This window comes from Leptodactylus fuscus, chromosome 4 (assembly GCF_031893055.1).
Source record: "Leptodactylus fuscus isolate aLepFus1 chromosome 4, aLepFus1.hap2, whole genome shotgun sequence".
Lineage (NCBI taxonomy): Eukaryota > Metazoa > Chordata > Amphibia > Anura > Leptodactylidae > Leptodactylus > Leptodactylus fuscus.
The window spans coordinates 215,398,158-215,412,621 of record NC_134268.1 but is presented as its reverse complement, the minus strand read 5'-3'; the positions used below and the strand labels follow the sequence as shown (position 1 = coordinate 215,412,621).

The following is a 14,464-nucleotide window of genomic DNA, read 5'->3' as shown; positions in this document are numbered from 1 at the left end:
CGGGGGGTCGGCCCTGGAGCATGCTCCAGGAGCCGGCGATCCCTGCCAAAATGGCGGCGCCCATGCGCCGCCGGGAAAATGGCGCCTCCGGCGCCTTTGACATCAGCGCCGGAGGGGTTAATGCCTCCGAACGGTCCGGGGACCAATCGGAGGCATCAGAGCCGGTTGTCTACTGCTTAAAGCAGTAGACACCCGGCGGCTATGACGGCCGCCTGGCTCCCGGGCGGTCGCCATAGTTACAGACCCGACACGCGCCATACTATTACGGCGCATGACGGGAAGGGGTTAAATACTTATATAGCGCCAACATATTCTGCAGCACTGTACAGGTATTGTCAGGCACTGTCCTATATAGGGCTCACAATCTGCATTCCCCATCAGGATGTCTTTGGAGTTTGAGAGAAAGCCGGAGAACCCAGAGGAAACCACTAAATACGGAGAGAACATACAAACTACATGTGGTCTGGTCCCTCCAGGGTGGAGTCATTTATGTACAGTACAGACCAAAAGTTTGGACGCACCTTCTCATTCAGAGAGTTTTCTGTATTTCCATGACTATGACAATTGTAGATTCACACTGAAGGCATCAAAACTCAGAAGTAACACATGTGGGATTATAGACTTACCAAAAAAGTGTGACACAACTGACAATCTGTCTTATATTCTCGGTTCCTTTTGCTGCTTTGCACACTCTTGGCATTCTCTTGATGAGCTTCGTGGGGTAGTCACCTGAAATGGTCCTCACTTCACAGGTGTGCCCTGTCAGGTATAATAAGTGGGATTTCTTGCCTTATAAATGGGGTTGGGACCATCAGTTGTGTTGTGCAGAAGTCAGGTGGATACTCAGCTGATAGTCCTACTGAATAGACTGGTAGAATTTGTATTATGGCAAGAAAAAAGCAGTTAAGTAAAGAAAAACAGGTGGCCATCATTACTTTAAGAAATGAAGGTCAGTCAGTCCGAAAAATTGGGAAAACTTTGAAAGTGACCCCATGTGCAGTTGTAAAAACCATCAAGTGCTACAAAGAAACTGGCTGACATGAGGAGCGCCCCAGGAAAGGAAGACCAAGAGTCACCTCTGCTGCGGAGAATAAGGACCGGCGCAGGAAAGGAAGACCAAGAGTCACCTCTGCTGCGGAGAATAAGGACCGGCGCAGGAAAGGAAGACCAAGAGTCACCTCTGCTGCGGAGAATAAGGACCGGCGCAGGAAAGGAAGACCAAGAGTCACCTCTGCTGCGGAGGATAAGTTCATCCGAGTCACCAGCCTCAGAAATCGCAGGTTAGCAGCAGCTCAGATTAGAGACAAGGTCAATGCCACACAGAGGTCTAGCAGCAGACACATCTCTACAACAACTGGTAAGAGGAGACTTTGTGCAGCCGCCGGCCTTCATGGTAAAATAGCTGCTAGAAAACCACTGCTAAGGACAGGCAACAAGCAGAAGAGACCACAAGGAATGGACATTAGACCAGTGGAAATCTGTGCTTTGGTCTGATGAGTCCACATTTGAGAGCTTTGGTTCCAACCACCGTGTCTTTGTGCGCGCAGAAAAGGTGAACGGATGGACTCTACATGCCTGGTTCCCACCGTGAAGCAGCGAGGAGGAGGAGGTGTGATGGTGTGGGGGGGCCAAGCTGGTGACACTGTTGGGGATTTATACTGAACCAGCATGGCTACCACAGCATCTTGCAGCGGCATGCTATTCCATCCGGTTTGCGTTTAGTTGGACCATCATTTATTTTTCCACAGGACAATGACCCCAAACACCTCCAGGCTATGTAAGGGCTATCTGACCAAGAAGGAGAGTGATGGGGGGCTACGCCAGATGACCTGGCCTCCACAGTCACCAGACCTGAACCCAATCCAGATGGTTTGGGGTGAGCTGGACCACAGAGTGAAGGCAAAAGGGCCAACAAGTGCTAAGCATCTCTGGGAACTTCTTCAAGACTGTTGGAAGACCATTTCCGGTGACTACCTCATGAAGCTCATCAAGAGAATGCCAAGAGTGTGCAAAGCAGGAATCAAAGCAAAAGGTGGCTACTTTGAAGAACCTAAAATATAAGACAGATCTTCAGTTGTTTCACACTTTTTTGGTAAGTATATAATTCCACATGTGGTAATTCATCACATAGTCATGGAAATACAGAAAACTCTTTTTATGAGAAGGCGTGTCCAAACTTATGGTCTGGACGAGGGCTTTAGTGTCCCAAATAGCCCTGTTATAGTGCTGCCCCTGCCTGCATTAAAAATAAAATCCCTTTATAGGGCAGATTCACACAGAGTTTTTTGCAGGTGAATTTTGACGCGGACTCCACCTGCAAAAATGTTTCCCATACATTTCAATGGGAGTCCCTCACTTTTTTTCCTTCCCCGCTAGTGATCTTCTCACGGCTGAGTTGCCTGCAGCGTCCGCAGCTCAAGACTCTCTCCTGATCAGCCCCATTCCTCCGGGCCTAGTCAGGAGCGGGATGCCATTGCGGCTAGCTGCACGGAAAAGGTTTCCACCCTATATACTCAATGCGTGGCTATACACCTGGACCTCGGACACACGCGTTGGGATCACCAGGGCTATTTCAGACAATAAACCATCAGTCCTAAGGACCTATGGCTGGGGTACCGTCCCAAACTGGCCTGACCGGTTCCATATCTTTGGCCCTGGCGGAAATTCTAATACAAAAACAGCATTGATTTTTTTACAGTCCCTGCAAAGTTGGTGGGATTTGGCAGAATCCTATCTGCACATTGCAGAAAAATACACGTAGCGGTAACACGCCATCCATTTGCACAGTGATTTTCTGACCACTTTATTCTAATATTTTGCGCCCCCCTTTCTTGCAGCCATTACTCTAGAGAGTTCTATGACCGCTACGCCCAAGGTCAGGACAAGTCGGTGGTAAATAAGATGCAGCAGAAGTACTGGAAGACCAAGCAGACCCTGATAAAAGTCACTGGAAAGAAGGAAGACGAGCACGTCGTGGCCTCAGACTCCGATCTGGACGCCAAACTGGAGGTTGGTGAAAGTGAACCGAACCAATATTAACCTGTTACAGACCAGGAGCAATAAACGTACAGCGCAAGGGCCTGGGATAGGAAATATAACAGAAGTGTTTGCAGTTATATGGTCGGTATATCAGACGTATCTTAATGATCTGAGTTACTGCCTCACTGCAGGACCATTGTCCTATAGACAATATATATGTCCTATAGACAGCATCTCCAGACAGGGGGGGGGGGGGGGTACAGACCCTATTATCTAGACCGCCAACGATCCTGAGTGCAGCTGTCCTTAATGTGGACCTGTATCCATAACAGGCTAATGGAGAGGGGAGGATAAGAGCAGGCACTTACTACCCATGGAGCATGATAAATAATGCCGGACCCCTGATAGATATTGTGTGCACCATTAGGAGAATGCAGGACATTATAGCTGCCAGGATGCATGGAGCGGCCATACTTTGCTTTATGCAGATGATTCATTCCCGCTTGTTGACTTTGAAGAGCACTTTGGCCAAGGTAAATAGAAACATCCCTGGGATTTCCTGCTCGTAGCCATGACATTATATAAACCACAAGTTATATTACCTGGTCTAATGGGAAGGTGGCCCTAGACTGACCTTTATTAGATGCACTAAAGACATGAAACAATGGCATTCAAAGTCCTGATAGGGGGAGGTGAAAGAACATGCAGACTACATGAAAAACAGACCTTCCCTTATTTCTACTATCCTTGAGCTGAGTTATATCCTGTATTATAACCCAGAGCTGCGCTCACTATTCTGCTGGTACAGTCACTGTGTACATACATTACATTACTTATCCTGTATTATACCCCAGAGCTGCGCTCACTATTCTGCTGGTACAGTCACTGTGTACATACATTACATTACTTATCCTGTATTATACTCCAGAGCTGCGCTCACTATTCTGCTGGTACAGTCACTGTGTACATACATTACATTACTTATCCTGTATTATACTCCAGAGCTGCGCTCACTATTCTGCTGGTACAGTCACTGTGTACATACATTACATTACTTACCCTGTATTATACCCCAGAGCTGCGCTCACTATTCTGCTGGTACAGTCACTGTGTACATACATTACATTACTTATCCTGTATTATACCCCAGAGCTGCGCTCACTATTCTGCTGGTACAGTCACTGTGTACATACATTACATTACTTATCCTGTATTATACTCCAGAGCTGCACTCACTATTCTGCTGGTACAGTCACTGTGTACATACATTACATTACTTATCCTGTATTATACTCCAGAGCTGCGCTCACTATTCTGCAGGTTCAGTCACTGTGTACATACATTACATTACTTATCCTGTATTATACTCCAGAGCTGCGCTCACTATTCTGCTGGTACAGTCACTGTGTACATACATTACATTACTTACCCTGTATTATACCCCAGAGCTGCGCTCACTATTCTGCTGGTACAGTCACTGTGTACATACATTACATTACTTATCCTGTATTATACCCCAGAGCTGCGCTCACTATTCTGCTGGTACAGTCACTGTGTACATACATTACATTACTTATCCTGTATTATACTCCAGAGCTGCGCTCACTATTCTGCTGGTGCAGTCACTGTGTACATACATTACATTACTTATCCTGTATTATACTCCAGAGCTGCACTCACTATTCTGCTGGTGCAGTCACTGTGTACATACATTACATTACTTATCCTGTATTATACTCCAGAGCTGCGCTCACTATTCTGCTGGTGCAGTCACTATGTACATACATTACATTACTTATCCTGTATTATACCCCAGAGCTGCGCTCACTATTCTGCTGGTACAGTCACTGTGTACATACATTACATTACTTATCCTGTATTATACTCCAGAGCTGCGCTCACTATTCTGCTGGTACAGTCACTGTGTATATACATTACATTACTTATCCTGTATTATACTCCAGAGCTGCGCTCACTATTCTGCTGGTACAGTCACTGTGTACATACATTACATTACTTATCCTGTATTATACTCCAGAGCTGCACTCACTATTCTGCTGGTGCAGTCACTGTGTACATACATTACATTACTTATCCTGTATTATACTCCAGAGCTGCGCTCACTATTCTGCTGGTGCAGTCACTATGTACATACATTACATTACTTATCCTGTATTATACCCCAGAGCTGCGCTCACTATTCTGCTGGTACAGTCACTGTGTACATACATTACATTACTTATCCTGTATTATACTCCAGAGCTGCACTCACTATTCTGCTGGTACAGTCACTGTGTACATACATTACATTACTTATCCTGCATTATACTCCAGAGCTGCGCTCACTATTCTGCTGGTGCAGTCACTGTGTACATACATTACATTACTTATCCTGTATTATACTCCAGAGCTGCGCTCACTATTCTGCTGGTGCAGTCACTGTGTACATACATTACATTACTTATCCTGTATTATACTCCAGAGCTGCGCTCACTATTCTGCTGGTACAGTCACTGTGTACATACATTACTTATCCTGTATTATACTCCAGAGCTGCGCTCACTATTCTGCTGGTGCAGTCACTGTGTACATACATTACATTACTTATCCTGTATTATACTCCAGAGCTGCGCTCACTATTCTGCAGTTTTCCCTCGCACAGTGCCTAGCAAAGAGAATTCATCTATGAAACTTGCAGAATTATAAATTAAGCTCTGGACTATAATACAGAGTAATTTTGTTTGAGACTGGTGGACACACTGTTTACCTGATGCATCTGCTCCTAGTGTGTGTATACCTCTATATACAGTATATATATATATATATATATATATATATATATATATATATATATATAATATTCTTCTACCTCCCCAGAAGTCGCCTTTATGTTTCCCTTCTTTCTCCTGCAGCTCTTCCACTCTATCCAGCGGACATGTATGGAGCTGCTGAAGGTTATTGAGCAGTATCAGAAGAGGATTTGCTGTAAGTTCTATGTGTGTATTACTGTGATATATGAGCTGATGTGGCTCCCTCTTGTGGATTAAGTAGCCAGTACAATGCCTTGCTCATGAAGCTTCTCTATATGACTGTACAGTGGCGCCCTCATCTGGTCCAGTTCTGTTGTTGGCACTGAATAGATGACTATAATGGCTCCTGTATCACCCTGTCACATCTATGGGAGAATATCTCTGTCCGAGTGCGCCAGGGCCGAGGTCTTACCATACACTTGTTATTTTTCCATGTAGCCAGTTGATGCTTTTGTCTTGCTTTGTGTCTTTGGTGCTCAGGACTCTAATCTGACAACTATTCTCTCATCTTCAGCCGTCACAACTATTGAAGGGTCACGAGTTGGCCCCTATTTATTTATTTGTTTCGAAGTTATTTTGCACTTTCCTTTCCTATAGTTTTATCCCAAGAAGAGAACGAATTGGGGAAATTTCTTCGTTCCCAGGGCTCTCAAGACAAGACCAGGGCTGGAAAAATAATGCAGGCCACGGGGAAAGCGCTCTGCTTCTCTTCACAGCAGAGGTACGTGGTGCTTCACAAAGTGCTCGTGGGGTGTAGGTGACCCATTTATTATGCCCCATTAGGGTGTGAGCCAGAGGCGGGGGTGGAAGTTCCTATTCAGATGTTATCTAGGCTGTCATAAATATATGTATGGGTGTGTATAGTATATATGTGTGTGTATAGATAGAATTCCACTTATGCAAATAGTACTGACTAAATTAACCTCCAACCATTTGTTCCTGCAGCATCTATGCGTTTCCATATAGAAATAGCAGTCCCGTATTATTATTATTATTATGATTATTATTATTATTATTATTTATTTATTACCATTAATCCCATGGTGCTTTACATTTGGGGGTTACATACAGTACACAGAATATACAGGTAGATATAATACTAACAATGACCGACTGGCACAGTGGGGTAGAGGGCCCTGCCCGTGAGGGCTTACAGTCTATGGGGGAGAGGGGTAGAGACAGAAGGAGAGGGGGAGACTGTACAGATGGCGGTGCGGTGATAGTGTTATTGGAGGTTGTAGGCCTTCCTGAATAGGGGAGTCTTCAGGGCCTTCTTGAATCCTGTGATTGTGGGGATCAGTCTTATGTGTCTTGGTAAGGAGTTCCAGAGTATGGGGGATGCACGGGAGAAATCTTGGAGGCGGTTGTGTGAGGAGCGGATGAGAGCAGAGCGGAGTAGGAGGTCATTGGAGGATCTGAGGTTACGTGTGGGCAGGTAGCGGGAGATTAGGTCGGAGATATATGGAGGGGACAGGTTGTGGATGAGGTCGGAGATATATGGAGGGGACAGGTTGTGGATGGCTTTGTATGTTAGCGTTAGTAGCTTGAATTCAATTCACTGGGCTATGGGTAGCCAGTGGAGGGACTGGCAGAGGGGAGCAGCTGATGAGGAATAGGGGGTGAGGTGAATTAAGCGAGCAGCGCAGTTTAAAGGGGTATTCCCACCTCACATACTCATCATTCTTTACTAATGTAAAATCTTCTTTCTTCCTGGTTTCTTGCATCATTTGGTGGGCGGGGTTTCACATGCAACCTGCCGTTTAGCTCCGCCCCCAAATGCGTGTGTATCTCCGCCCACCCATATTGGACTATGAAGTACAGGCAACAGCAACTCCATTCTGTGTTACATACAGAGACTGCCTGTCTCTGCCATAATGAACACAATTGAATTAGCTAACCTGATAACTGGGAGAACAGAAGAAATGAAAGCAGCTCCTCTCCCCTTTCTGACAGCAGGGAGCTAGGTCACGTGGTGTAGACACAGGAATAGCTAGATACACAGGCTCGCTCCCTGCACTTAGCCCCTCCTCCCTCCCCCTGAGAGCAGCAGATACATCACTTGACTCATGAGCAGCTAAGTCAGGGCTGTGGCCACAAAGAATTGAATAAAGTAAGATAGTGGACAAACAAAGCAGTTTTGCTGAAGCAGTGTATTTAGGAAAAGTCTTACATCCACATTAACAAGCAGTATAGATAGGATCCTTGTGATGGGACAACCCCTTTAAGGTGGACTGGAGGGGGGCGAGGGTGTTAGCTGGGAGTCCATGGAGAAGGGTGTTGCAGTAGTCTAAGCGGGATTAGTCTTTTATTGTTTACCTTTGTACACATGCGACTCTCTCACAATGCTCAGTGCACTCCGCTGGGTCATAGCACAGCGAGCAGGGTACATGAGCACAGTCAGCTTTTGCCCGAGGTCTAGAAGTTTGAAGCCAGTGCCAGAGGAAGAGGCCATTCCTGAAGAAGATGGAGGCATCACTGGAGAGTTCTCTCGCAGCATTGGGGACACCCCTTGTGTTGTTTGAGTGCTGAGGACCGCCCCCAGTGCTGTTTGAGCGCTTAGGACCACCCCCAGTGCTGTTTGAGCCCTGAGGACCTCCCCCAGTGCTGTTGTGCTGTTTGAGTGCTGAAGGCCACCCCCAGTGCTGCGTGAGAACTCATTTGCATACAGACTAAAACCGGGATTTCTACGGAACGGCGGCGCGGAGAAGACATCTAAAGGTAGGAGAAGAATAGACTTTCTTAAGGCTATTCCTACGTGTTAGTCACAAAAAATTGCGTTTTAATGATAGGATCCCTTTAAATCAGAAACATTAGGAAAGTTGCAAGGTAAGCTGTAAAATAGTTGGAAAAGGACGGATTAGTCTAAAAATCCGTAAACATCTCGTGTGGACGCTTTGGATTCGTTGCCATCTGATCCATTTGTGGTCTCTTGTCAGGTTGGCTCTTAGAAGTCCTTTATCTCGGCTTTATCAGGAGGTGGAGACCTTCCGCTACCGAGCAATATCTGACTGCTGGCTGACCGTGAATAGAATGGAGCAGGCCAGGACCGAATATCGGGGGGTTCTACTCTGGATGAAGGATGTCTCACAAGAACTGGACCCTGATATTTACAAGCAGATGGAAAAATTCAGAAAGGTATTTTTTTTTTTTTTTTTAGCTATATTGTGTTCATTGCATAGATATATAATACGTCTGTATATGTCCGGACGATCCGCACTTTACTCTGCAAGAATTTATGTATCTTTGCAGAGTTAAGAAGCGGCTGATATAAGACCTGGACGTCCCATAGAGAACGCAGAGACGGTTTATTATCATCCCTGCCTTGTGTGCACAGCGCTCAATGAGTACTGTGTATGCAGCTATGGGAGACTCCATGATGTCACATGATCCACCTAAGCCAGGAGCTGTATGAACCGCTGGGTCCTAGAGGAGACAGATCGGCTCTGCATCCCTCCTGTAACTGGGGCTAATATATCAGCTACAGGAGGAAATCAGTGGTAAAATGCCCCAAAAGTGTATTATGTCCATATAGGGGCACAATATATAAGTAAAGTTAAAAAAATATATAATGCCACTACTATGACATCACAGGTTCTAGCCCTGCCCCTTTGACCTATGTAAAAAATGGCATAGAGTAGAGGGAAAACCTATTTAAAAACATGAAAAATGTGAAAAACCAGACACGCTTCTCCTACATTTCTCTTTACATTTTTTCCGATATAAAGCTAAAGGGAAAAAAAATCTGAAAAAATAAAAACAACATAAAAATAACGTCCTATTGATCGCCCCCCCAAAGAAAAGATGCAAAAATTAACCCAAAAGATAAAAAAAATGTTGTAGCCCTCAAAACAGCGCGTAGGAAAAAAACGGAAAATGACCTGGTCCTGAAACGGTTAATGGTGTATAGTAATAATATTATAGTCTTTATTTAGTGAGTCTCCTCTGCAAAAGCATAAACAGAGACAGCGCCGCACCTGTCCATGTCTGGTATTGCAGCTCAACTCCATTGAAGTGAAGCTGAACTGCAATACTACACACAGCCTGTAGAGGGGGCAGTCCTGTTCCTGGAATGAGACAGCCATGTTATATCTAATGCTGGACGACTCCTTTGAATAATACAGCTCACCTGCATGCTGTTCTTATGGAGTTCAATGGATAATCATTATGGAGAAAAGCTCCCCCTAGGGGTGACTGCAGGTAGCTAGTATTTCATCATCCGACTTTGTCCGTCCTGGGAATTTGGAGCTCTGTGTCTCAAGAACACAGCACCGGACACTTAGGTTTCTTGGCAGAATTTATCGTAGATATGGGTTGGACAATTTTGGGCCAATCTGTAGTTTCCGGGGGGGCCCGTTATCTGATCTGTACCGTGGACTCAGCCTGTCCTCTGCTGGAATGGGCTGATACCAGGAGGCAATAGTCCGTCCAGCCGCACAGACTTTAGGTCTGATGCCCCTTTAAGGTATAATTCATACAGCGCAGCTTTACAGTCAGTTTCCCTTGTGTAGTAGATGTCAGCGCGCTGTTACATCATCGTTACTCTTCCTTGCGCAGTGATAATGGCGATCACTCCGGTATTTGTGTCTATACTCAGACATTTCTGAAATAATTCTTGGCGCCTCCAATCCTCCAGTGCATCAATTATTCAATTCCAATACCCTTCTTAATGGATGCAATGTGCAGTGTGGACAGCAGGTGGCGATGTTGATCCAGAGTCGTCTACTGTGGCCTCTAGCCTGAAACACCTCTACTGCTGCAAAACTACAACTCCCATCATGGCTGCACGTGTCATAGTAGTTTTGCAGCTGTTGGAGCGGGGTATACACATTACATTGCTGTCTCGTCAGACTCCTTTTACACACACTTTGTGGTTGACCTGTGTTTTGCCCGGGTCACATCACATTTGGTAATCTATTCGGGGAGTCTGCATGGGGATCCCCTGAACGGACTACTGAATGCACTGGCAAGCGGTGTGCAGTGAAAGCACTATAATGGGGTCCGTGTGCTTTCTGCACGCTGCCCGCACGAATCATGCGGACATGAAAGCAGATCACAAAGTACTTTTCTGTCCCCATGTTCTGTGCGGACACCGCGCGGAGAGCACACAGACCCCATTATAGTCTATGGGTCCGTGTGCTTTCACTGCACACCGTTTGCCAATGCGTTCGGTAGTGAAAAGGGACCAAGTCTACAATGTATCGCAGGATAGAGGATAATTTTGGGTCCCACCATGAGAACATGGTGAGGTGAGAACAGGCGTCCTATGTCCCCTGTGTAAATGGAGAGGCAAATTGTGGCTTCATACCGTGTTTCCCCAAAATAAGGCAGTGTCTTATATTAAATTTTGGTCCTAAAGATATGCTATGTCTTATTTTCAGGGAATGTCTTATTTTATTTTTGTGAGCTGCTGCTACCACTGCACTACGCAAAGACTGTATGAAGAAAAACATTGCAGCGGCGTCAGCAGCCGCCATACCTGCGCACACGGAACATCGCGCACAGTGTTCAGGCTGCAATGTTTTCCTTCACACAATCTTTGCGCAGTAAGATTATTATTATTGGGGGATGTCTTACTTTCGGGGGTGCCTTATATTAGGCAATTCAACAAAACCTCTGCTGTGTCTTACTTTCTGAGGATGACTTATTTTGGGGGAAACAGTAGTACATATGGGACTGCTTTGTTACATTGTTACAGATGAATAGATTCTCTGTTCCATGTACAGAATGTCTGTAGCAAGTTGGTTAAAGGGATTTTACCATTAAAACACTTTTTTTTTCTGGTTGACACATCGGAATAGTCTTAAGAAAGGTTATTCTTCTTTTACCTTTTGATGTCTTCTCCGCGCCGCCGTTCCATAGAAATCCTGGTTTTAGTCTGTGTGCAAATGAGTTCTCTTGCAGCACTGGGGGCGGTCCTCAGCTCTCAAACAGTACTGGGGGCGGTCCTCAATGATCAAACAGCACTGGGGGCATCCCCGATGCTGCCAGAGAACTCTCCATCTTCTTCAGGAACGTCCTCTTCACGCGTCTTCTTCCAGCGCAGGCATTGAAACTTGTAGGCCTCGGGCAGAGCCGACTGTACATGCCCGCGGCCACAAGAAAAACGGCCGCTTACACAGTAACTGGTTGTAGAGCACTATGGTTTTTTCACTCCGTACTAAGCACAGCGCCATATATTGTAAAGTGGCTGTGCTTGGTATTGCAGCTCAGCCCCATTCATAGGCCTCATGCACACAACCAAGGGCACTTCTGATATTTATAGACCTATCCTGCTTTATGAAAACTAAAACGGGGCCCCCCTATTGAAATAAGTGGAGGACAGGAGGCGCTCTGACGTCACCCTAGGGTATTCTGTTAAAAAAAAAAAATCAGAGCCCCCTCTGCGTGAATGGGGAATAACATTTTATATAGACCCAAAAATCAGTAAAACAAATCTATCCAAAGTGAAGGATCTCTACAAGATGTGGCGATGGTGTCAGACATTCTCTCGGAGCCTCTCGGAGTATTCGCTGCTGCCCGAGAGGCGACCAGATCGGAGCCGGTGGCATGAATGAAGACTGACAGGAGGCAAGTATCACACAATGGGCAGACATTGAGGTGCCGCCGGATCGGCCTGCGCACAGTTTATATATAGAAGGTCCTTATTGGAAGGGATTACGTCAGTGCTCACAGATTGCCGCGCGCCTCCGAGATTCCTCTCCATCTCTTCAATTATGCAGGAGAGGGAATTGGAGGTCACCCAGGAGGAGTGTGCATTACTCAGCGGCCAAAACCTGAGAAATTACAGGTCATGTGATCGATGACAGATGGATTGGAGATCTTCACGCCGCCTGGTGCAGCGGGACGGAGGGCCGGGGTATTATATGACCGCGGGCAGCAGCAGGTTACATCATCAATTTGTGAACATGTCAGTCTTCGGACACCTTGGCCCCAGGCCTTCCCCAAGGAGAAGATGGGATTTATTGACCGTGGGCATGGATTATTAACCCTTTCCTGCATCTCCTCGCAGAAGAGTTCTTGTTTATGACCTGTGAGAGGGCAGTTGTAATGGACAGGAGGTGACGGCGGGGGGTGCACACTGAAAACAGAGGGCCCCTATGCAAGAACAGTATATGGGCAACTTGCAAGCTCCTAGGTTGATGCTTTTGGGGTTCCACCCAATCCACCTATTAGCAGTGGTCCCACTTGTCTGCAGGGCACAGGTTCGGTTGCACTTATGGTATGACCATTGGGGTACTGGAACAACATGGCCGTGATCCTGTGAATGGTATATCATGGTGAGGGCCTGCGGGATGGGGGAGGTGTTAAGACAAGGGAGGGAGATGCGCCTTTGGGAGACATCACCAATTCCCATTGGAGAAGAACCAGAGCCCAATAGTAACACCTGAAACTATGGCGGAAAGCGGAAAAACATGGCTGCTTACTGTGGAAACGGCGTCACTCCAGCCCATGGGCTTGGCTTTGTGTTCAATCGGAGGATGGAGGGGGAGCAAAAATCCATTAACAAACAAAGGGAATGGTAAAAGGGGCCACACACATTAGAAAACCATCAGACAACCCCCCTCCTTCCTCCACAAATTGCAAGGAAACCACCTAATGTGTCCTGACTCTCTTTGTGACCATCAAAACACAGAAATGAACATAACTGTAATGTCTAGGACCGATACAGGAAAGAAAAAATCCTTGGTCTCTTCATAGATCTTGTGGTTCTACACCAAAATGTAATGTACTGTCATTAAAAATGTGGCTGTTTTCTGCCTGAAAAACTTCTCTAAAGTTCCTGTGTCTCCCTTCTAGCTAATTTGCAGTTCACTCCCTGTTACTAGGGAAGACCCGTCCATAGATTCAGGACAGTTTCACACTGAGGAGAGGCTCTGTTATGTCTTCACACATAGAGAGACATGACAAGTCATATAAGACATAAGTAATTCTGTATTCTTTGCTTCTTCCATTAGACTTGGGCACAAGTGCGTCATGTCCAAGTGTCACATTTTTGAAGACAAATAGGCAACTTATTTTTGTCTTTAATGCCACCTCTATAGAGGTATTATCTTCTGTTGTAATCCTGACTGTGATGTCAATGAAGTGACTCTTGCAAAGAAAACTCCTACAGAATTGCCAAGTGTCTGTATATTATTAGGCTTATTGACCAGAGTGAAGATTGCAGAATATAGGAATTTTTTTTGAATGTAATATGAAAAATATAAGGGACTCTTCAGATCTGGTGGCCTCAGATATCCCAACATGTCTGATAATCCAGCCCCTCTTTCCTTAGGGGTATGTGATATTCTGGTATTTTCCATGATCCTCCCCTGTAATAATATGCGGGTCACGTCTGTCTCCTCCTGTGGTGAGTGCAAGAATCGGAGCGTTTTTATCAAGGTCACCCCTCGCCCTCTCTTAGTGAGCGTGTGCCAGGCCCCGTCGCTATCTACTCTGTATAGATCTGCATTGATCCCCCCGCGCCGCAGCCGCCTGTCCTCATCCCGGGAACATTTGGTCACACAGCACTTGGCATGGCACGTCCATGATCCGATTTGACATAAAAGACTGGCATGGTGTTTGCGGGCCGTGCCAGGCCATAGACTGCTCGTTTTTGGATGGAGTAGATGTCACTGCCGCCCCCTGCTGAGTAGGATTTGTGCCGTCCTTGTGGTTGTAGAGATGGGACTGTC

General features: G+C 46.0%; 1 protein-coding gene across 2 annotated transcripts in view; it reads left to right on the top strand.

Annotated features, from left to right (window-relative positions):
- ICA1 (islet cell autoantigen 1) overlaps positions 1-14,464 on the top strand; it is a 44,047-nt gene that overhangs the window by 15,514 nt on the left and 14,069 nt on the right. For both annotated transcript variants that reach the window (XM_075271794.1, XM_075271793.1), the window contains 4 exons: positions 2,838-3,009; positions 5,892-5,964; positions 6,387-6,510; positions 8,726-8,924. In XM_075271794.1, coding sequence (XP_075127895.1) covers positions 2,838-3,009; positions 5,892-5,964; positions 6,387-6,510; positions 8,726-8,924 — 568 coding nt within the window. The remainder of the gene's footprint in view (positions 1-2,837; positions 3,010-5,891; positions 5,965-6,386; positions 6,511-8,725; positions 8,925-14,464) is intronic.